Genomic DNA, 25,374 nt, shown 5'->3' with positions numbered 1-25,374 from the left:
CTTCAACAAGAACAACAAACAACAGGACTAGTATTGCAACAACTTAAAAAATAGTCTCTAGTTCCCTAATGTTACACCAATGCCCATTGCCAACTGGCCATGCTTGATTGGCTAATGGAGATGAGTACCTTCAATAACTGCTTACACATCATTACTGATTTACATAATTTATTAATAATAGTTCACTGAAAAACAAGTCCTAAAACACTTCATAGAAAGACTGATTAAATAACTGTTCCTCTGGGTAATAAATTCTCAACCAATAACAGTAGCAAACAACATCATTTCCAATTAAAAACTTACAGAATCCTAATGGTAGAAAGGTACCTTACAAACTTCAAAATTCACTTTCATTTAACACACAGATATAAAAACATATCCAAAACTCACAGTTATCATATATGGTAAATTCCAGTATTTATAACCAACTGAACTACAGTGCAGAACTGAATTTCAAATCTATCCAATGAGTAATCCTGATAACAGAAAATTATGTTCACAGATAAGAAATATAATAACTTTATGACAACGCCCAACCAGCATTGGCCACACTTTTACACACTTGTTAATTCCATTGAACAGTGACAGTTACTGCTCAATCTTCACACAGTTAAGCAAACTAACACTGCAGAAAAACTGAAGGTTAATACACGTACCGTATTCCAGTGCTTTCTTCTCCAATATCACGACATCCTTATTGTGGGCGAACATGCTACAGCACAGCATGTTCAGGTTGGGCCCACACTGTCTTCCTTATCTGCTGTGGCAAAACACCCACAAACAACATCAGCCACAGCTCGCTGTAATTGCGTCCATACAATTGCAGAACCCACAGCTTATCATTCCACAGCAGCATTGAATTCCCAAGCATCTCAGTTTCACCATCGGTCCATAACCACAGAGTGCCAAAAATATTAAATCCCCAATTAGGACCTTCTGGACCCCAACACTCTGCCGTTCTGTCCTTCTCACTCAGTACTGTCCAATCCTCCACTCCTCATCGCCAGACGGCCACTCACTGCCAACTCGACGCCCCAGTATCTCTGGCGAGGCCAATATCGACCTTAACACTCACTGCCGGAACACAATCGTGCTAAAATTTGGCACATACTCACCCCCTTAATTGCCGATCATGGCTCCCTTAAGTTCCCAGAATGAATAAAAGATTGACCTGGTTTTATCTGAGAGAGATGAGCTGGATTGTCTTTCCATGCTGGGGGTCCATCAGCATAACGGTGACCGGTGTTATGAAATGTCTAATAATGTATGGCCCGATGAAATGTGGGAGGAGTTTTTTAGTACCCTTATCCACCTTGCTGCTCATGGAGTGGAAATTTTTTACATACACCAAATCTCCCAATTTATACGGGTTTGGCCACTGCCCTTTGTTGTACCGCTTTGCACGAATCTGATGAGCCTTAAGAATATTGCGCTTCGCCCTTTTCCACTGATTCACCAGCTTCTGAGGCTTAATCTGCTCAGGTAGCAGATCCCTAATGGACCATAGGTTACTGAGAGGAATCGATATCTTAAAGTTCAATATGAGCTCCGCAGGAGTCGACAAATGCGTTTCATGCTTGGCCGTGCTAAACGCCATCATAATCCTAGGGAGTGTGCGATCCCAGTTCTCCTGGTCTTTACTGTGATAGGCAATTAATGCCACCCTGAGATTGTGATTTACCCTTTCGGCATATGATGGGTTTGGGTAATAGGGAGTCATGGTCCCATGGGTAACGCCCATTCCCATGCAAAAGTTCTTAAACCCTCCTGAAGTAAAACATGAAGCATTGTCGCTAACCAAGTGCTGTGGCAGCCCAAACATGCCAAATATATTTTTCAAATTCTGTATCACAATTTCAGTCGTCGCTGCCCTAGTGGGATACATCCAAGTAAACCTTGTGAAGGCATCAATACGTACTAGGATGTACTTATTACCTTTCTTAGATCGAGCTAAAGTCCCTACAAAGTTGATGTACATTTTCTGAAGGGGATAGCCTGCAGGTATGGATTCCAGCCACCCAACCCTACCATCCTGCGCTGGTTTGGCAGCAGCACACACCTGACATGTACTAACATTGTGCATAATATCTTTATCCATTCCCTTCCATATGAAATGCTGACAAAGTTTTGCTTGAATTTTAAATATTTCCAAATTTCCACTCACCAGCGATTCATGAAAATATTTAAAAATGAAAGGTGCCAAATCTCCAGCCACCACAATTTTGTAACCTTTATCGTACCGAGCCTTGCAACACAGTACACCATTTCTAAGTAGGTATGGTGTCACCACCTTTCCTTCTTCAATTATTTGTTTTACCCCCCACACCTCCTCGTCCTTCTCCTGATATTCCTGAATGTCTTTAAACAGCAGTGGAAAATCAGTGAGAATCGAACTAATTCTCCCTAAGGAAGCACTACCTTCATCCAATTCATGACTATCATGTTGTATGTCAGGTTCCTGTAAAAGGTGGCTGAGACCATCGGCTACCTGGTTTTCCGATCCTTTAATGTTCTTGACCTGGAACTTAAATGCCAAGATCATTGTTGCCCACCGGGCTATCCTTCCAGTCTTACGAGGACGTGCAAGGATCCAGCTGAGCGCCTGGTTATCGGTCTCTAAGAAAAACTGTGTATTTTCCACATAATACCAAAATTTCTCCATGCCAAATAATACTGTGAGTGCCTCCAGCTCGTAAATAGAATAGTTCTTTCCTAAATGGTTCAACGCACATGAAGCATATGCAGTAGGCATCCTTCCTTCGTCTCCTTCCTGAAGAAGGACCAACCCCACCCCCACATTTGAGACTTCAGTCTGAATTATAAGCAGAGCATTGAAATCAGGAAGTGTGAGTACTGGTGCTGACGCCAAGGACTGTTTCAGGGATTCCCACATGGCTTCCTGTGAAGGACCCCACTCAAATTTTTGTCCCTTCTTAGGTAAGGCATTCAACGGGGCCACCTTCTCTGCAAACCAACACACTTTGTAATCTCCTTCACATTTCTAGGAATGGGCATCTGCTTTATAGCTCACACCCATTCCTCAGCAATGGTTATCCCCTCCAGTGAGACCACATGACCAAGGAAGTGCATAGATTCACAAGCACACTTTACCTCAGCTGGATTCACCATAAGATCTGCCTTCCTTAACCTCACTAAAACCTCCCTTAAATGTTGATAATGTTCCTGCATGGAATTACTATAAACTACCAAGTCATCCAAGTAGTGGCATATAAACTTAAAATTTATGTCCAAGAATATTTTGTCTAGGAGCTGAGATAGAACTGCAGCACATAGATAATCTGAATGGAACGCTATTGAATTTGTAAATATTCAAATCAGTCGCGAAGGCCGTAATCAGTTTGGAAGTTTGATTATAACCCTGGTTTAAATCTAAGGTGGTAAATATCCTTGTACTGCAAAACCATCCAAAACAAGAATGCAGGCTGGGAAGAGGTACTGACTGCAATACCACTTTTTTATTCAAATCCCTGTAATCAACCACCGGGCAATAATTCCCATCGGGTTTCCAGACCAGAAATGTAGGCACAGCATATTGTGAATTAGAGGTCCAAATTACTTCCTGATCTAACATCTCTTCAATCTTTTCCTTCAACAATTTCATTCGAGGTGAAACCATCTTATAACTGCCACAGAAACTTCCCCTTGGTGCTTACAAAATTCAAGACTCTTCTCTGGTTTAAATCTGAAGCCAAATTTGCTTGCACCTCAATCAGTAGCCAATCCAATCTTTTTAATAACATCAGCTCCTAGAATGCATGTTGTGGCAAGCCTGCTTACCACTCGCAGTCTCACCCTCCACGTGAAATCCCTAATTCTAAGTTTAATCCATATGACACCCTTCACTCTTACACTGGACTGATTTACCGACTTGTATTTAACTGTATCCTTTTCTATTTTACTCCACTTACAAATATCACTGTTATGCTTAAACTAATTTTCTTTGATTGCTGTAATAGCACTACCAGAGTCCAACAATGCCCACACAGATTCCTCATTCACAACACAGCATACAAAAGGTAAATCCTGTTCCTCCCCTCTACTTATCACACAAGTCTCTTTCCGTTCCATTCCTGCCTCTTGTTGTAATTGTCAGGATGTCTCCAGCTTACTCTTCTGACAATTCCTACTTATGTGATCTAACGTCCCACAAATCCAGCACCTTATATTACTTTTCTTTTCCCACCGCTGATTTGTAGAAGTAATTTTTACTATTCCTATTGTTTGCTTGAACATTCCTATTCCACTCCACCTTATCCAACCGGTTCTCCTGTCCGTGTAACCTTTCATAATTAGTGGCCTGCCCCGCTCCCCCGTGAGTCTACATACATACATAATAACCTGGATGTGCCATACTAATTCATTCAGCTGGGCAAACATTTGCAGTGTCCCACCAAATACTGCCCTCTGTCTATTGTCTGGTCGTAATCCTTGAACAATATGTAATACAATTTCTCTTTCGCAGTATGGCAGGCACAAGGCTAGCGCACTCTCTCTAACTTTCTCAACCAAGTTGACAATCTTTTCATTATCCTCCTGCACTCAACCATACTCCCTATAAACTAATTTTTGCAATGCATGGGGCGGAATCAAGGTGCAAATTTATCCTCTAAATTGTTCCAATGTTAGTCTCTCTTGAATTGCATTCAACAGGTGTTCTACTAGCTCTCCCTTTACCTTTTCCACTAAGAATTTTAAAATTTCCAATCCCGTCATGTTAACAGCTCGCACTTTCTGCTGAAAACCAATGATGAAATACAAAAACTCCACAATATTCTCCACTGAATCTAAACACCATTCCTTACATCCTGTCAAATAATCTTGCATGAGGTGAGGTAATTTTGAATGCGACCAATCTGAAAACGCATTCCCCCCCCACACAGCGTTGCTCGACCTGTCCTGCTACAGTTTCTGTTTCAGGTTCCACTCCTCCAATGTGAGTCAGTCCGTCACTCATTTGCTTTAAATAATCCCTTATTACATTCTCTTCCTCCCTCTCCATACCTACTAAATCATCCACCCGATTTAGGTAATGGGCACGTCTCTCTTGTAACCTCCTAACCTGATTTTCGGTTAGTGAACCCATATCCAAACTGTCAACATTTTCCAAGATTTCCTCAAGCGGTGCATCTATATTGGCAGTGGCCAAACTTACGTCTCTTTTTCTCTGTAATTTTTATTGTTACTGGGAGGTGCATATTCTTCCTTAATAATTCCAACAATTCAGTTACATTGCCTTGTGGTTCCATACCACTCCTTTGAAGTTCATACATCAACTCACTTCTCCTCAATAAAGCCATGTCCATCACCAGATTCGATAGAATCCTGGAATAATTACAGCAGTATCAGGTCCAAAATAGTAGCAAGCAGTCTTATACTACAACCTAATTTTTGACAGTTTGAAGACACTTCCTTCCAGCCAATTAACCATGCTCTGCTACCAGTGTGCAGAATTATTTAATTTAGTGGTGACTAGACACTTCATCAAGAACAACAAAAAAACAGGATTAGCATTGCCACAACTTAACAAATAGCCTCTAGTTCCCTAACGTTACATCAATGCCCGTTCCCAACTGGCCATGGTTGATTGGTTAATGGAGATGGGTGCCTTCAATAACTGCTTACACAACATTACTGATTTATGTAATTTATTAATAATAGTTCACTGAAAAACAAGTCTTAAAACACTTCATAGAAAGACTAATTAAATAACTGTTCCTTGGGTAATAAATTCTCAACCAATAACAGTAGCAAACAACATCACTTCCAAATAAAAACTTACAGAATCGTAATGGTAGAAAGGTACCTTACAAACTTCAAAATTCACTTTCATTTAACACACAGATATAAAAACATATCCAAAACTCACAGTTATCATATATGGTAAATTCCAATATTTATAACCCACTGAACTACAGTGCAGAACTGAATTTCAACTCTATCCAATGAGTAATCCTGATAACAGAAAATTATGTTCACAAATAAGAAATATAATAACTTTATGACAACGCCCATCTGACATTGGCCACACTTTTACACACTTGTTGATTCCATTGAAAGGTGACAGTTACTGCTCAATCTTCACACAGTTAAGCAAACTAACACTGCAGAAAAACTGAAGGTTAATACACATACCATATTCCACTGCTTTCTTCTCCAATATCATGACATCCTTATTGTGGGTGGACTTGATTCAGCCCAGTGTGTTCAAGTTGGGCCACTGTCTTCCTTATCTGCTGTGGCAAAACACCCACAAACAACATCAGCCACAGCTCGCCGTAATTGCATCCATACAATTGCAGAGCCCACGGCTTATCATTCCACAGCAGCGTTGAATTCCCAAGCGTCTTGGTTTCACCATCAGACCATAACCACAGAGTGACAAAATTATTAAATGCACAATTAGGACCTTCTGGACCCCAACATTCTGCCGTGCTGTCCTTCTGGCTCGGTACTGTCCAGTCCTCCACTCCTCATCACCATAGGGCCACTCTCTGCCAACTCGACGCCCCAGTATCTCTGGTGAAGCCAATATCGACCTTAACACTTGTGGCCAGAACACAATCTTGCCAAAAATCGGCACAGTGGGTACAAATTTCTAGACTGAACCTGGTAACTGCTACAAAGAAGCTCCTGGAGAGGATTTTGATTTCAAGGTAACTTCCTCATCCTGAAGAAGATTTCTCACAAGATTTTTTATTTTTTTTATTTTTTTTTTTTTTTGGGGGGGGGGGGGGGTGTGGGATGCTCCATTGTGTACTCAACTAGGGATTTCTGTAGTCAGACAGTTATCTGTTTAACTACACTGCCAAGGTAATAGAACTGATGTATTTGTTACAACTCTGTGTTGCCTGGAGTGATGTTAGTGCAGATGTTTTGATGCTAACTGGCAAAAATACAGTATTCAACAAATATGAATCTGCTCTACCTTTTAAGAAACACTAATGTTAAATTAATTTTATTGAGGCAGGTGCCACATTTGTACAAAATTTCATAAATGACAATATTTCTGCCATGGATTGTAATTATTGTATTGCTTCCACTATTGGCCACTTTTGGCTGTTGTACCATTTTAAAGTGGTAGCTGATGTTTCAAATTGGGCTCAGCAGCAAAAGTCCCATTTGTGTAACACATGTAGTTCAGTCACATCAGTTGCAATTGCCGTGGATAGGGGAGCTTCAAAATCAATCACAGAACTGTGCATATGAGCTGCCTGGTCAGATGGATGCAACTTATTGTCAAGTCATTTGTGTCAATGATTGTACATGTTTGATACAAATCATACAAGCTGCACAAAGCCTAGCATGGTATATTCACATTCATTGAAGGAAGTTTGTGTGGTTATTTGCAGCTACAAAGGAAAGCTTTCATAATTGTTAAACACAAAGATAGAAAAAAATCTAAGGTTGTATCAGTATATTTAAAAAAATATTGCTGTTATCATGATAACTTTATTTTATAACGTCAAGTTTAACACATATATTTCAGAACGACACAACACATATAAGTCACAGAGTAAGTTGACAAACAAGACATGTGTACACGTTAGCATTCGAATGAGCACTGAGTCCCAGTCTAGCGGCCGCTGCTCGGCTGGCCGCTGCTTGGCTGGCCACTTAGGTGGCGCAGCTGCTGCATGGCTGGCAGACAGCGCCGCATGTAGAGGACACGCGTAATTGCGCGGCGGCGCTTTGAATGATCGGCGAGTCACAACACTTTAACAAGCTGCTATGTAACAAAAGTACTACTATGTCTGTTTGTCAGTTAGAATTCAGCACTCATTTGGCAAAACTGCATAACTGAGGTACTCACCAAGATGTTTTTGGTCTAAGAAGCCATTCAAGCATTCACATTTTCTCTCTATTTTCCTCCTGCCAATGTTTAACAGGTTGATGATGAAATTTCAAGCTGTAACATTAAATCATACTTACAAGTTACTTGTGGCATATATTGAGCTGTTTCCAACACTGTACAACTGAGAAATATTAAAATGTAAATTCTATAATTAATCTTTGTGGACTGAAAGACTGATAAGTAACTTTAAACTAGCCCATTATATGCCTAAGTGAGTATGAAATCTTGTAATATACTGAACTTGATCAGTCCAGAGAAACTGAACAAAATTGTGCAGTGGTTAAGACACTGGGTCCATATTTATGAGGAGCAAGATGCAAAAAATCCTCTGGTCATCTCCATTTAAAATTCCTTAAGTTATGTGAAATGAATACCCTGATGCTTCTTTTGTTAGCACCATGGTGGTTTCCTTCCATATTCTTGCAAAATCTGAGCTAGTTCATCGTCTCTAATGTTCTTAACATCAACAGGACATTAAATGCTATACTTCCTTCCAGTACAGGGAATCTGGAGCTTCTAATACAACTAGCTTCACATCTCTGTAATTTGGAACTTCAGTAATATGTGGGATTAACACACAGCACCTATATAAAGTAAATTTTGGAAATCAAACTACTTTGCTACTGGTGTTATCACAGAGGCTTCAGGACAGTAGTAGAGATGCAACTTCAGAGAGTTGTAAAATATTGATCATGCATAATGGAAATTTTTGTTTAAATGTTCAAAAGTAGCCCATTTTTAATATGACCACTCCTACCATGCTCACTAATTGTTAAAACTGTCGATCAATCCTCACACTAATAACCCTATTTTAATAATTTTTGTATTCTTGCCTTTTTCCACATATTTACAAGGTTGTAAATGAAGTTTATTGTTTGAAACAAACATTTCTGCTATGTTTATACATGCATATAGATATATTGCTGTATTTTGCAGCATTTTACGTGATGAGATGAGTTCCTTTTTTCCATAACTACACTGAGATATTGTTAATTTTTTGCAGCAGGTGGAGTACCAATGGGCCTGTTGAGTAACCAATGATAAATTTGGTAGCTTTTGACCTGTTTGTTAAATTCACTGCATGTTGATGTGTGTGCTAATGGCCATAATCCTCTATCAGATCTGTTCTGTGACCTCTTACTATTTATAAAGCATAAAGTTGAACATTTATTTAAATTAACCACGTTGTATGTGTTCCAGCATGACTGAATAGGCAGTCATACACTGACAGCCCCATCTATAATATTGCACATTTAACAAAAAAAAAGTTTTTTGGACGGGTAGTTTGTGTATGTCTTTTAGCAGGGACATAAGGAAAAGTAATCACTCAGGTTGAACAGACAACTGAACTACTATGCTTCAGAATGCTTTTCCTGTAGGCAGCTGTTTCCAAAACATGTGGGTGTTTGTAGGTCGATGACCATATTTGCGGAGTCCAATGTGGATGTGGATTTGCGGATGCTTCGATCATTCCGTGTGTTGAGGCCACTGAAACTGGTCTCAAGAATACCAAGTAAGTTGGTAGCAGCCTGCAGCGAGCTTACCAACTTGAAGTACATCCTCCTCTAGACGCAGTGTAGTAATGACAACCAAATGTTAGTGTTGACTGGAATGATTATCCGTGTGTCTTATTGCCTTAGGTGCAGGCCACAGAGCTAGATGGAGTATTTCTATATCTTAGTCTTAGATATATACAGCTAGTTGTTGATAACATGGCATGCCCATGAATGTTGTTCTTCTAAGTGCGATTGGCTGTTTCATTACTTAGCAATAATATTGTAAAAGACGAGTCACATTTACTCTAAAGCTGCATTATAACAGTGGATGTGATTAAAAATACCTCTGTAGGTGGCTGATTGTCTTAGTTTGGTCTAATTGATATTGTAACTGGTTTTGATTTACAGTGGGTTCATAAATTATAAAACAATATTTTATTCTGAAGCCTTGCAGACCTTGTTTGAAGAGCATAATTTTTTTACAGTATTTGAAATAAAGTTATGCACGTATATATATATATATATATATATATATATATATATATATATATATATATATATAAAAAATCCTTAAGCAGCACAACATATGACACAAAGCATTGTGATTTAAAAGTCAACAATATGGTTCTGCTTTGGAGACACCCTGTTACATATGCATTTGTGTTTGAGTTTGCTGTACAGAAACTAATTTCTTCATGACACATCTGTCTGTTGAAAAATAGTTGGATCAACATTTTTTGAGACCAGTCATTAAGAAAGTGAGCTTTAGATGTAGGGTATTGAAAAGAAAGCATTAAGTGCTCATTCATTTTGTCTTAAGAACAATACATGTTTGTAATTAACATAACAAAAAATTTTCATTTGATGAAAACAGAAGAAGAAAAGAAGTTTGGGCACTTGTAGCATCCCAGTTAAAATTTAATCATCTCTTGCACTGACATTAATTTTTTGCTCAGTATGTAGTATCAGTTTTTTCCTCCTTTGCCATTGTGACCTGTGAGCAAGGTCACTAAATTGTGAACTGTGCATCTGGGCAACTTGTTATTTTTCAAAATGTTATTAGTGATGTTTCCACTGTGTCACTGAATGTAAGTCTTCTGATAAAGTAAACATGTATTCAGTAAAGACCACATGTTGCGTCGTCATTTCGGCTTGTGTAAACTGCTGTACTGTAACGCTATGTAGTACATTATTTGTACACATTGTACTAGAATAATTTGCATATGAAATAATGTAAAATTAATTCAAGATGTATGGCCCCTTTTAAAAATTCTCTGTTAAAATATTAAACTCAGAGAGTAGTCATTCGTCTGTGTATGATGAGATTTCAGTTGATTGCTTAGACAGTAGATAGATTCAAGTATGAGAGTGTTCTCTGAATTTATTTGTATTGTTCTGTCAGTGTTTAACAAGTGATTTTATTTGCATTAACTTGAGCAGATTCATTATTATTTTGTGAAAACCTCAGTATGCCTTTAGTCAACAATTACATGTGATGTAGGCTTAATTTTATTTTGAGTATTTTGTTGATACATATTATTAACATTTTAAAGGCAACATCTATATATAATTTTATTGAAAGCAAATCATTTCTGTTTATAACTGCATCAAGTTTCACTGAGCTTGTTACATGGTTTGAAAAAAATAAACATACAGTTTCTGTGCTTAGAAAGTGTGTCCATATTCCCTTATTTTGGAATATAGATTTTTCTGATAGAAATTGTATCAAGTGATCTCAATGTAATTTAATAGTCTGAAGGTAACATTTTTTATCATAAAAAGGACAAAATTTTTTATGAATAAAAATCGTTCCTTTGCTGTAAATGTACAATAATTTTATGTTTCTGTTGATGTGAAGCATATGGTCAACATTTTTTATCTCTGTAATACTTATTGTTGAGACCAGAAATTTAGCCTCATATTTTATGAACTTTTTGGGTGACTGTAATGAACATAGCGTTCTACCATACCTTTGGCAACTATTAATATGCAACACTCCATTGACGAATGGTCAGTATGTCCAGTGGGTACGGATGAGCCTTCTATCACTACCATCCCCACCACTACAACCACCAACATTGTTGCCACTGTCACAAACATCACCACCACCACCACCACCACCACCACCACCATGACCTTTACTACTACCACCACCACCACCACCACCACCACCACCACTATGCCATCACCACAGCATATTTATCCAGCTTGTAACTTTGATATCAGTTAGTGCTATTTTCATGCCAGCACTGTACTAAATGACATTGAAGACCAAAATGAGATTAGAACAACATTTATGGACATGCATGTTTCTACTCATGAGATGTCCACTTGTTTTGCAGTGATGCGGTGTGTGTGTAGTGTGATACATCCAGAATAGAAAACTGTGTTTTATTAGAGTTTAGTGATTTTGGCTGACTGGCTGGCTGAGGAATTTCGAGAGTGATTGTTCATAATACTTTAGTTTCATTAATCACCGAGATGCTACAAGATCCTAGCTGAAAATCTCTGTGCCATTTTATTATCATGACAAATAATATGTGAAAGATTGCAGATACTAAAACACTGTGTTATTATTTCTCAGCATATAAATTCTTGACAGCAGTGAACCTAATTTCTGGTGGCAAAATCCCACAATACAGTAAATAAATTTACACATTTCCCCACTACAAATATTTCATTTGATGACTATTGATTTTGTGGCTTTTCTCAGAGTAACCTCATCGTACTCTGTTTATTGCTTACATATACTGGGTCTTCCACTTCATACTTCTCTCATATTACTTTTAGCTAGTTGCCTGCATAGCATTACAAAATATTTTATTGACTGAAAAAAAACATCTGTTTCTAAATGTTATAGATACATTATAGTGTAATGAATAACAATTAGCTCATTTTCCTCTTTTCAGGAGTTGCTAATTGTGTACCTATTGTACCCGAGGCATGAAGACAGCTTTTAGAGTACAGCTGGCAGTGTTGATATGTTCTCTGCTAGTTTAGTGTTTAGTCCTGTTTGTAATAGGAAGAGAGACTGACACAGAAGTATGCAAAACTGTGTGTGTGTGTGAATGTTTTTTTTTTCTTTGGGGGGGGGGGGGGAGGGGAATAATAAAGAGAGAAAGAGAGAGAGAGAGAGAGAGAGAGAGAGAGAGAGAGAGAGAGATATTATTTGCTTTTGTATTTGTGGACAAAAACACTGTATCAATCAGTCAGCAAAAAAAAGATGCAGGGAAGTTAATATTTTTTAGTAAGTAAATCAGTGTTCTTCTCTTAGAATATAATTATTACTGAATGTGGGGAAAGAGATCAAAATGGTAGGGACATTGAAGGAAAGCAGCATTTCCTGCCAAGTAATTTCAGATCAAATAAAGTGGTGAATAATGAAGAAATCGTTGGATAGTAGTGCTTTCTGTGATATGTTATCCATTACAGCAATTAGAAACATCTTGTAATTGTCACCTTATTTTTAGTGGTATTTCTTGACTGAATATTTCTTAATGTTTTAATATGTTTTCCCCATTAGTATGTATTGTTCATGTACTAAAACTATGCAGTTTTAGTGTGAATAGAGTTGGCAGTGTGAATGGAGTGTCTGTGCTAATTGTTCATAGTAGTTTATTTTGCATAGAATTTCTTAGTTTAGACATGTCTAGATCTAGAATAGTTATGTCCTATTTTACATTTAGTTCTTTTCTTTGTATTACTCTTTAGTTTTAGTAGTGGTTTGTTTTGTAGTGATAGCAAGTAATTGCTTCCACAGGTTCATAACACTCATCCCTTTCAATAATGTGGACATGGATCTCCGAACTCTGAGAGCCATTCGGGTGCTCAGACCTCTCAAACTGGTGTCGGGGATTCCCAGTAAGTATGAGTTCTCGTACCTGTTTTATAGCAGAGGAGTCATGTTCCATCAAAAGATTCTGTGAATATCTGCATCCTGGCTTATTTGTTAGGTGTAACAAGCAAACAAAAGGGTAGATTCTCTGAGTTCCTTTTGTCAGATACTTCTTTTTTTGTGAAATGAGATGCTGGTGTGATGAAATGAATTTAGGTATTTCAGACTTTGCGACTGTTCTAATTATAAAATTATGGCATTTGTTGATATTCCTCCAAACTTTCTGCATTTTCAGTCAGGCTGCTATGCAGTGTAAGGCCAAAGAAGTTCATAACTATCATTGATTATGCTAGTACCTTTGGGTTGCAGGACGTTGTATAAATCACCTATTTCAGTTTCTTTGGGTTATGTAACAGCTTTTAACCAATCACAGTTTAATGATATCTGTTTCATTGTTACTATATGCTGTACTTGCTAGATGAGTAAAAGAAATGTGTTTCAAAAAATTGAATGACAGGCCAGATCAAATTTCTAATCACATAAATCCATGCAACATTCAAGGAGACTAAATTACTTACACACTTTTGTTTTGCTGAAATGTGCATTCTGCTTTTAGTTAGTAAGTAAAAAATATTGTAGATACTTTTACAAACACAGCTGAAATGGAATAAATTTTCCACTTTGCATGAAATAAGCAGTTGTGTGAAACTTTCATCCTGCATGGCATATGAAAATAACTATTCCTTGCATTCGAGTAGTATGCTTCATTGTGGCTGCTTACTATTATGTAGTCTCCAGTTAATCATCTTTATGCAGTTATCTTTGTGTTTCTGTGTAGATTACACATTATTTGATACAATGAATAAATAGGCTTTGCCTGTGATTGTCGAGAAGACAGTAGCACATTTCCTGAGAGTGAAAGTAGTTCTCAGAGTGTAGTTTCTTATGTTATTCCAAACAAAGACAGTGTAATTTGAATAGAGGTAGTATTAAATTGTAATGTACATATACAAGGTGTAGGAAACAATTTGAATGACTCTGGAAATTAAATGTTTAAAAAATAGTGTACATACCTGAAAACTGAATGACTATGAGCAAAAAGATTTGTTTGTGCAGGAAGTGTAGACTTCAAGTGTGACCCTCCTTTGTGGTATTTTAGCCATTTATCTGAACATATTTATTCGTCCAGTCTTCCTAGTATTTAATTACTATCATTTTGGACTACCAAGCTGAAGAAATTGTACTTTTCTCATGAATAGTTAACAAATGTCTACAGCACTATTGAATTCTGTAACCATGTATACAGGCCTGTGTAGCTTCCAAACTTCTACTTGGTTACATGAAAATTCAGCACATTCCTGTATATCATCTATGTTCTGCAGCGTTCCTTGTGTGCAAATGTTGTAAATAGCATTCAGTTGGTTTTTCAAGTATATGTGTAGACTGCTGTTTCTCAACCTTGATCATTTCCCTCCAATGGGTCCAAACACATGTGCAATAAGTTGTAGTTATTAGGCCAGTCTAAAGAGTCCTCAATCTTTAACCTTTGGCCAAGAAAATTACATTGCTTACTAGATAGCATTGAGACCTTCATCTCTTTCAAAGTAGGACCATTGTTCACCCATAAATTTTGTTCACCAATACATCCATTGTTGGAAACACCACTGGAAGAAGGTTTTGGGAACGAATTGCAACTCCATCATCACAATCTGTATCATCTCCTAACTACTCTAAAAATGATTTTTTTCTCAGAGGTGTCTTTATTCCATCTTATACCAACAAAGCCTGGATCTGATGTGACAAATAAGCTGGAATATTATTATTATTTAATAATCGGTTCCTTGCTTTCTGTAGGAGTGATCTGTTGCACTGAACTGTGTCATCAATATGGCAGAAAACATAGTGATAAAACTCTATTCTCACTTTTGCCTTTCTGGTGTGTACTCATAGTAGTCATATAGTGCACTTCCACAGTTATCAAAGAAGACATTCAGCATCAGCTAGTCTTGGTGGTGGGGGGGGGGGGGGGGGGCAGCTAGGAATGCTTCCATTATGAACTGTGCTTTTGTTTCCAGATCATACCCATAACCCCAACTACTGTTTTGTTCAGTTATCATTGTGTTATGAAACCTAGCGTCAGTATCAGCAGTGTCCTACATGTCCTGTGAAACATCAAGATGGAATTCTTTCTGTTCTGCAGACAACAACTTGGGAAAGAATTTTGCTGACATTCTACACATGTTCAAAATCTTGTGTAAAATTGTATACATATAAAGTTTTGCTGATCCCAATGCCCCCAGTAATCTGTCATGTTGCAAAACAATGATCCCCCAGTACTAGATTTTGCACTTTCTCAAGAACATCTGCCCTTCAAGCAGTTTGTGGCCTCTCTGCACACTAGCCATTTTTCACAAATGTTTAGCTATTTTGTAACTCATTGAACCACTTCTTTACTTGGTTTCCCTCCACAGCATCATTCTCAAACCCTGCCAAATCAAATGAATTGTTTTGTTTTGAGAATCATCAATCTTCTGACATAATTTGATGCAGCATTGTTTGTCAACACATTCAGTCATCTCAAATGAACCAGAATTCTGACAAATCATGGAACAATAGTTCACACAGTAACTACCAAGTAATGAATGATATAGCCAATGGTGGCATGATTATTTGAGTATACGTATGAAGATGTCCCTCTTCACTGTGGAAAGTGGTACTACTGTAACACTATTACTTTACGTGGGAAAATTTAAAGTTGGATACCTTTTAGACAGGTCTCATACTGCTCAGTCAGATATTGTGCATTAATGCTCTTGCACTATGATGTCTGTACTATACATTCTCATGATTATAAAATCAGTTCAAAGAATGTTACTTTTGAAGTCCATCTATGTGGTTAGCCTACACTGATAGGTTATTGTTTGAAATTTGTTTAATGAATTACTAAATGTCAGTAGTATTCTGCAGATGAAACATATTATTTGTGTCAACAACCAGTAACCAAAAGAGAAAAAGGTATAGATTCAGAAAACAAAACTTGCTTGGACCCTGGACAAACTCTCTGTACAACACCTTTCATTGACAGATACAAATATTGCAGTGTAACAGACTAATAGTATGAAACTTGTTCTTCCCAACTTCTGAGGTAGGAAAGAATATACTGAATATTTTGAAGAAATTAATTTGTTGATTTGTAAATGAAGTTCCTTAATGTCAACTTGTAATTTTTGGTATTATCCATAAAAATTGATAAATTTACATGACAAATGTTTACTGGTTACTGAGGTAACAAAAAAAAAGTCATTCTGATTATTGTGGGGAGTGATAAGCAGTCCCAGGTCATTAATTAGTGAATTTTCACAAGACTGACACAATTGCCTCTGAGATATTAAAAATAACAAACAGCTGGACATACATAGTTTGAAAGAAGCTTCCTTGCCAGTGCAAGAAGTAATATTCTGTGAGAAACATTAGAAAAGGATTACTGTAAAATATTGCGAGTAGAGATTATGAAAAGATTGAACATGCACATATTATTTACAAGTTTACAAAAAATAAGAGATATGGTAAAATACATCTTTAAGTGTGAAACAGAAACATGAAAGTAATTAAAAAAAACCAACTGTGTTGATTGTTGCAAAAGCACTGTATGTGAACTAATGAGTCAAAACATTGATGACCACCAGCTTAATAATGTGTTGATGTGCCTCTGGAATGCAGTACAGTGGAATGCTGCATGTCATTGGGTTTCCAGAAGCATATGGCACCAGCATCTACTCACAGGTCACACAGCTTTCATAAATTACAGGTTAGTGTTTTGCGGGTGTGGAGCTGACATATGATAGCATTTCTGTCTGGCTCAGATCAGATGAATTTGGTGGTCAAGACATCAAGATGAGTTCACTACTGTGAACAACTGTAGCACAATTCTGGCTTTGTGGTACAAACAGTTGTCCTGCTGGAAAATTCCATTGTCGTTGGGCAAGACATTGAATCTGAAGGCATGCAGGTGGTCTGCCATATAGTCCAGAGCTGTCGTTGCACTTTCAATTATGACCACATGTCCCAGGGAAGGCCTGGTCAGTGTGCCCCATAGCATAATACTGCCCACACCAGCCTGCATCCATGGAGTGGTGTATGTTTTGAGCAGCCGTTCACCTGAATGACAGTGTATCCACACAGGGTCATTGACGTGGTATGATAAGAAATGTGTTTCATCTAACCAGGTAACAAATTTCCATTGGTACAAAATCCAATTTTGATGATCCTGTTCTCACTGCAGTCATAATTGCTGATGTTGTTAGGTCAGTGCGGGAACACACAGAGGTTGTCTGCTGTGCAGCCCCATCTTCAGCAGTGTGTGCTGAACAGTGTGCTCAGAAACAGTTTTGCCTGCACCAGAATGGTGCCAGATCTGCCACAGGTTGCCACCTATCTTGCTTTACAGCATGGTCAAGACTCCAACATCCATGTTCTGTGAAGGGGCATGAACATCCAACCCTTTTTGGGTACTTTTGGTTTCACTTTCCTTCGAACACTTTTAGTAAATGCTCATAATGGTAGCAAGCAAACACCAACCAGCTTCATTGTTTCTGAGATGCTCCTTGCCAGACCCGTGACCACAACAATCTGCCCTCTGTCAGAACCAATTATGTCAGTTGATTTTGATATTTTCAGCTCATGTTGAACCCTAAAATTGTTCCCCATTCATTTGTGCTCCCCGTAAATGCTTTCTTCATCACATCATGTGTTGGAACTCCACCAAGTGGCATTCAATCTTGTTGTGGTCAGTGGTAGAACAGTGGTAGAATGCACAAACTTTGTGTGTGTGTGTGTGTGTGTGTGTGTGTGTGTGTGTGTGTGTGTGTGTGTGCAGAACTACTGAGCATTGTGGGTCATTGCTAAGATATTTGGCTGGAATTCTTGAGAAGTTGGTCCCAGCTTTTTCTGTCTAATCTGATTTTGCTTTCCTACATTTTTCTTGAACTACATAGGTAGTAGCCAGATTTTTCCATAAAATTTCCCAGTCCTTGATTTCAGAATGCTGATACTCCAGTCATGAAATTGGAGTCATGGTAGCAACTCACTATAGGGATTACATGAGCACAGGCAGGTTACGTTACAATACATATAGAGAGTACAAACAACTATACTACCAAGAGCAGCCACAATAATTTATCTGGCAGGGGGAGGGTGTGCATGGGTGGGAGGGTGGGAGGGGGGGGAGGAGGAGGGGGGTATTTGGACAAGATACTAAGATTTCCATTTTCATATACTCAGACAGTGAGTACGAAGACATGCTTGAAGCATGTTATTTTACAGGATGTATACAAAGATGCTAAATCCCAAAGAATTGATAGTAATTCAGTCAGTAGGTAGATTACTTAATCTGTTGTGAAAATTTTATGTATGTAGTCACTGTGAGTTACATGGTAAGGTCCCTTTTAACTGTGGTGAGATATTCATTTCATGAACAGACATATTCTGCCAAAGGTAAAAAAAGATCCATGTATAATCACACAACACATCACTGTAGCATGTGACACATCTCATAGTGTAGCATGTGATACATCTCATAGTACCAATTGGATGATACTTAACTGACTCTCCATGTATCCATATTACCATCATTATGTGCAGAATCTTTCACTTGCCAATCATAGACAGTAGAAATTTTACTGATGGTTTGTGGTGCAAACTGCCAATCTGTTGGTTGTATCCTCTTTCTCATTTGTAGATGAGGCAACATTTGGAAGATATAAAAATAAACCATGATAACCATTTTTGTGAGTAAATGAAGACAATCATGGAAATACTGGGCTAGACACTGATAGCAGTTTAAAATTAATGTGTGGTCTGGAATTCTAGGTGACTGGTAATTTGATATACTATCCCAGCATGCCTTGCAGATGTTGTCTGTAAGGATCCTATTGATAAAGTTCATCCGGCCACACTGCAGGATGTACCCTTAAAAATAAGAGGAATTGGTCTATGTATGAAGAGGCTCCAGTAAATTTCAGCCAAATAGTTTGAGGTGCACTGGTTGATATATACTCCAATGAATAGATAGGTAGGAGAGGACCAATTCCATGGCCTCGCACATTCCTCCAACCTCAGTTTTTTTTGGAGTGCCAGCTGTGATGCCATCTATTATAAACAGTTTGTGCAGCAGTCATTTCTAACACAGAGGCACTTCATCAGTGTGTAACAGAGACTTGTGAAACCATCCAGCAGGGTTTGAAAGTGTGCAACAGTCTACCATCCCATGTGTCTATACATGTGTAGAGGCAACTAGGAGACATTTTCAAGTTTTTCTGTCTGTCAGTGGCTTGAGAATGCAGAGAAAAATTCTTTCATCACTACTTCAAAAATGAAATATTTTGAGATACATTCATTTGTGGACATATGCCCCTTTTTTCATGTGAGTAATCTGCTGCAATCTCAAAGCTTGTAAAATTATTTCTATTACTCCTGGTATAACACTTTGTTTGCTCACAGAAACGAACATCAGATCATATTAATGGAGGCATTATGTTATTTACATATCATCATCTTCTCAAGTTTGAGTGGCATAATTAAAGGTGAACAATTGTGTATTGAGTGCTACATGTAATGGGCGATCTAGTCACTCATCTAAATGTGTAGGGTAAACCTCCTAAAGTCACAGTGAAATGGGCTGGTAGAACCAGCGTATATTCCTCATATCCCTTGTTTGACAGTGTTGTGCAGTCATGCTAATAGGTTTCCATTTTTATAATCCTAGTTGTGCAAGTTGAATTTTGTTACCACCTTGTCAACATGGAGAAGGTGTCATTTAATGGCTATGACACTTTTTCTAATTTCATGAAAATTTCACATTGTATTTTCTTTCCTTTATCCACTCTTAGTAAAGAAAGTGACATGTTCTAATGGATACATCTGAGTTCATAGATGAAGCATAGAATACCACGCCTACTGTATAACATGGCCATTCTTGTCAGTTTTGATGCTGTGCCTTTATTTACTGTGATTCCTGTGAATGATATATACAGGGTGATTCTTATTAACATTTAATAACCGACAAAGAGATGTAGATGATCTTGAGACAAGTAATTTAATATGAGACACACAAGGCCACAAATGTTGGGAAATACCCCAAAAATGGATGATAAATGCTGAACATGTGACATCACCAGATGATGTTCCTTGCCATCAGTTGAGCTTGTCAGTCCTACCCTTGCTGGTAGGGGCAGTGCTACTCTGTTTCTGTGCTTGCATCATCTGATGTGACATGGCAGTACTTGTGGTAGTGGTAATACAAGACTACAAGGAATCAATTAACATTTATGAAAAGAGTAGCATACTAGAGCGATGTGTAGCACTGCTGCCTACAAGTGAGAGTACTATCGACAAACCCAACTGCTACAAGTACAGTGAGGTATAAATGGAAATGTCGTGTGGCTAGGGCCTCCCGTCGGGTAGACCGTTCGCCTGGTGCAGGTCTTTCGATTTGACACCACTTCGGTGACCTGTGCGTCGATGGGGATGAAATGATGATGATTAGGACAACACAACACCCAGTCCCTGAGCGGAGAAAATCTCTGACCCAGCCAGGAATCGAACCCGGGCCCTTAGGATTGACAGTCTGTCACGCTGACCACTCAGCTACCGGGGCGGACACAGTGAGGTATGTCATCTGGTGATGTCACATGTTCAACGTTTGTTATCCAGTTATGGGGTATTTCCCAACATTTGTTGCCCCCCCCCCCTCCCCCAGTGTCTTATATTAAATTATTTGTCTCAGCATCATCTATAGTGCTTCGGGGGTTTTTAAATGTTAATAAGAATCACCATGTAGAGCAGACATTTTTTCAACTGATATAGTAGCTTTATTTTGGCACTATCTCATTACAACCTATTTTCAGTACAATAATGAATTTTATGAGCAAATTGATGGCCTTGCAATGGGCAGCCCTCTTTGCTCAATTGTTGCAAATTCATTTATGGAGATTTTTGAACAACAGTTATTGTAGACAGCCAATAAAAAACCAGCTAAGTGGAACCACTGTGTGATGATACCTCTGCAGTGAAGACACACAATAAAGAGGAGCTGGATGTCTTCTTGGAGCATCTCAATAGTATTAGCCCAAAAATTCAATTTATGATGGAGAAAGAGAGCAATGGGTAACTTAACTGTCTGAATGAGTCTGTAATCAAATGAGCGGATGGGCTTTGGGAAATAACATGTACATGGAAGGTACACACACTGATTGATACCTCCATAAGGAATCCAACCCTCACCCAAGACAAATAGAGGTGTCATCAATAACTTGGTGGACATGGTTAATAAAATCTGTCAGTTGGTTTATTTATGAGATGAGTTTAACCACTTACAGTTGGCTTTCACGAAAAATGGTTACTCCAGTAAAGAGGTGGATTGAGCACTCCATTCGAGAAGAGAGAAAGCCAGGACCAGTGAGAAGCAGCATGCACCAAATGGGAAAGTTTTACTCCTGTTTCTTAACAAGATTACAGATCACATTGGAAAGATGTTGGCCAAGTATGGTGTGGAAACTGCATTTATACCCTCCAAGTAGATAAAAGAATGTTTGAGAATGGCAGGAAATGTATGCATCCACTAGCAACACCTGGAGTACATAAAATCCTTGTAGTTGTTGGCAGGTATATGTGGAATAACAAAAAAGAAGTGTTAACACCTGTTTTGCTGAACACAAAAGGAATTTCCATATAGGACGTATGGACAAATCAGTAATACCAGAACATGTTTTTCAAGGTGGAAATCATGAAATAAAATAAAATTCAGTGAGATGAGTGTTTTAGCTATTGTGTGTGCATGTATAGAGAGGTCATAGAGATTTAGAAACATCATAATAGTTTAAACAGAAAAGCAGATGTTAAGTCAGATAAAATATAGATGTTGACTTTGCACGAACAGAATTATGATCAGTTACTTTTAATCAAGAATGATGGTACCAGCCATAGATACTCTTGCAATCGGCATCATGTGTCAAATTATGGTGCCCTCTAAACAGCTCTATTAATTTGGCACTCTCTTGAGCCCTTGATGCAGTTGCCATTTTACCTCTAATGACCTCTCCTGCTGTTGGAGATAAAATGTTAGGGAATAATTTTATATCTTGACCATGGCCTGTCAGCCAGAAGTCTTAACTTCATGTCTGCTGGCCCTGAAAGCCTGTATTATACAATTAGTTTGAACTTAAAATTTTAGACTCATTTTCATGGATGTTCATGAGACAATACAAAACACTGAGGTAAAGTCCCTGTTCCTTTCTCTTCATTGTGTGTAAGGTCTGTGCCAATTTTGTGGATGACTAAGATGAGTATTGTGTTTTCATTTTTATGGATGATTATTGAAATGAAATGTAGGGAGGAGATGAGATATGACGTCAACACATAGCAGGTTACTCTCAAGTAGAACAAAGGGTGCAGCCAAGAATAACATTCTTATCCAATAGTTGGATTGCTAGCAGTACCCTTACTCCATGAAACAATATAGAGATATTTGGGACATAACCTAGAGCACTGCTGTTCCTTTAGGTGATTGTGAACTGTGTTCCATCCACTCTTTATCCCATGTTGGCCAAGTAATGGTTACAAAAAATATCATCACAATTCAAACTGGCTATGTCCCAGTGGCTCCACATTCGTGGTTAGCAGCCCTGGTTATGGAGGTGGGTGCAGAGGAAGTTATGTCAGAAATTCTTAAAGAAATGTTGGAAAAATTTCGCATGACTCCCTTTACAGACTCAAAGGAATCTCTTGGTCCTTGAGCTGGTATGGTTTCCTATAATTTTTCAATTTTTGGGTGATGCCAGATCTCTCTGTGCTTCTGAAATTGTAGTCGGCACAGAAAAACATATTTATGTAAATGATCCAAGAAAGGGAATATGTTTTCAGTGATAAGAGCATACCTGTCAACATTAACAAGGTGAAAACATTCTGCAAAGAAAGTGGTGATGGTGTCCTTTTCCAGAAGTAATCATTATGGCAGCCTTATTTAGCACACTAGATATTGTAACTGCAAAGTGGTATATGGCAGTTGCTCTGATACAAGTGTTTAAAAAAAAAAATGAAAATGACCAGAGAAGCGTAGTAAAAGACTTTCTGGTCTTACATAACAGTACGTCAACACACACTATCATCATCATGGACTAGTGAAAGAAATCATTTTACAGCTGCACAAAATTTGCTTGATATCCTTCCATAGTGCCCTTACTTGTGCTGAAGAGCTAACCCTGAGAAAAATAATTTTTCAGGTTGAAAAATTCAATTCTGTGGCGTACACTAATTTTAATAAATGAAAAAATGAGGTGGCAAAATGAGGCTGAAACAGAACTGAAATGTACTGACTCATATGTAATTATGCATAGTATGTACCCAGTATTAGTAAAATTGTCTGAATGGCTGCTGTCTGTTAGTCTGTTAGTGTACACAAGACATCCATTGATTTTTGCTCCTACACATTTTGGGTGAAAAGTGATACAGGTGGTAGAGGGACTCAAAGTAAATACTCTGAATTATGAACTTAAATATTGGGGGTTTGTGGTACTGGCATATCACGATCAAGAGTACACAGATGGCTGACAACTGCGCTGATCATGTTGATGTGTCCCACTACATATTTAATAGCAAGTAAAAACACCACTGTCCCTTGCACAGCTAATGAAACAAGTGTTCTGTTTTGTGTCATATACAAGAATGTAAGTATGTATGTATGTATCAATAAGAAAAGTTTTGCTGCACATGGTGATAGAAAGAACATTCAACAATTTCATGCTCATAAAACCATACTCACTGGATGTAGCTACTGGATATCAAAGCCAGCATTGCTCAGTAGTGTGGAAATACTCAGATCATACAATATTGGTTGGAGCTGACTTTAACCTATCAGGTATGGACCAGGCAATCTATGAATTCATTTCTGGTAGTACAGAAAGTTGTGCAAAATGGTTCTGAATGCATTTTCCAAAAAGTGTTCAAGAACAAGAACCCACAAACAATGGAAATCTTTTAGATCTTGTAGCTACGAACAGGCTGGACATTATTGACAATGTTAGTATAGAGACAGCGATTAGTGATCATGATGTCATCATAGTAATAATGGTTATTAAAGTTTATAAATCTATCAAAAAGGCTAGGAGAGTTTTTATGCTGGAAAGAGCAGATAAACAGTTGTTAGCAGGCTATTTAGACAATCAATGGGGATCATTTAATTCTAATATGATGAATAAAGTGGAATTATGCACAAACTTTAAGCAGATTGCAAACTGTGCTGTGGAGAAATATGAAAGAACACAGAAATGTCAACAGTCAGAAGTTAGTAGATACTTGTGTTTCTATAGAAATATCGATGGGCAAAGCATACCACTCCTATCACCATACCTTAGCAAAAGATCTTGCAGTGAACCCAAGAAAATTCTTGTCCTATGTAAAATCACTAAGCAGATTGAAGGCTTCTGTTCAGTCACTTATCAACCAGTCTGACTAGGCAATAGAAGACAACAATAGGAAAACTGAAGTTTTAAGCTTTGGATGTTAAAAATTATTTACACAAGAGGATCGCACAGAAAAACCATTGTTTGACCATCACACAAACTCCTCAATGTAGGACATAGACACAGGCTTCCCTTACATTGAGACTGTAGTGAAATAGTTGAAAACAAATAAGTTGATAGGTCCAGATGGAAGCCCAGTTTCATTTTACAGAACATACTCTTCAGCATTGGTCCCTTACTTACCATGCATTTATCATGAACCTCTCATCCTGTGCAAAGTCCTAAATCACAGTGAAAAAGCACAGGTGACTCTTATATATAAGACGTGTAAAAGAATAGATCCACAAAAATCAGAGTCCAATATCCTTAAAATCGATTTTCTGCAGAATTCTTGAGCATATCCTGAGTTCGAATATCATAAATTTCCATGACATAGAAAACCTTCTTTTGACAAATCAGCATAGATTTAGAAAGCACTGTGTGTGCAAAACTCAGCTTGCCCTTTTCTCACACAGTATCCAGCAAATTGTGGATAAAGGGCAACAGACAGAATCCATATTCCTAGATTTCTGGAAATCATTTGATACAGGGACCCATTGCAGACTGTTAATGGTGGTCCAAGCATACGGAATAGGTTCCCGGATATACAGATGA

The 25,374-nt window shown here is 38.0% G+C and overlaps 1 protein-coding gene across 1 annotated transcript in view; it reads left to right on the top strand.

Annotated features, from left to right (window-relative positions):
• LOC126184206 (voltage-dependent calcium channel type A subunit alpha-1-like) overlaps nt 1-25,374 on the top strand; it is a 508,450-nt gene that overhangs the window by 19,053 nt on the left and 464,023 nt on the right. Inside the window, 1 exon segment of the mRNA XM_049926574.1 lies at nt 13,130-13,230. Within this exon segment, the coding sequence (XP_049782531.1) occupies nt 13,130-13,230 (101 nt within the window).

This window comes from Schistocerca cancellata, chromosome 4, assembly GCF_023864275.1.
Source record: "Schistocerca cancellata isolate TAMUIC-IGC-003103 chromosome 4, iqSchCanc2.1, whole genome shotgun sequence".
NCBI lineage: Eukaryota > Metazoa > Arthropoda > Insecta > Orthoptera > Acrididae > Schistocerca > Schistocerca cancellata.
This window is presented reverse-complemented; position numbering and strand designations above follow the sequence as displayed.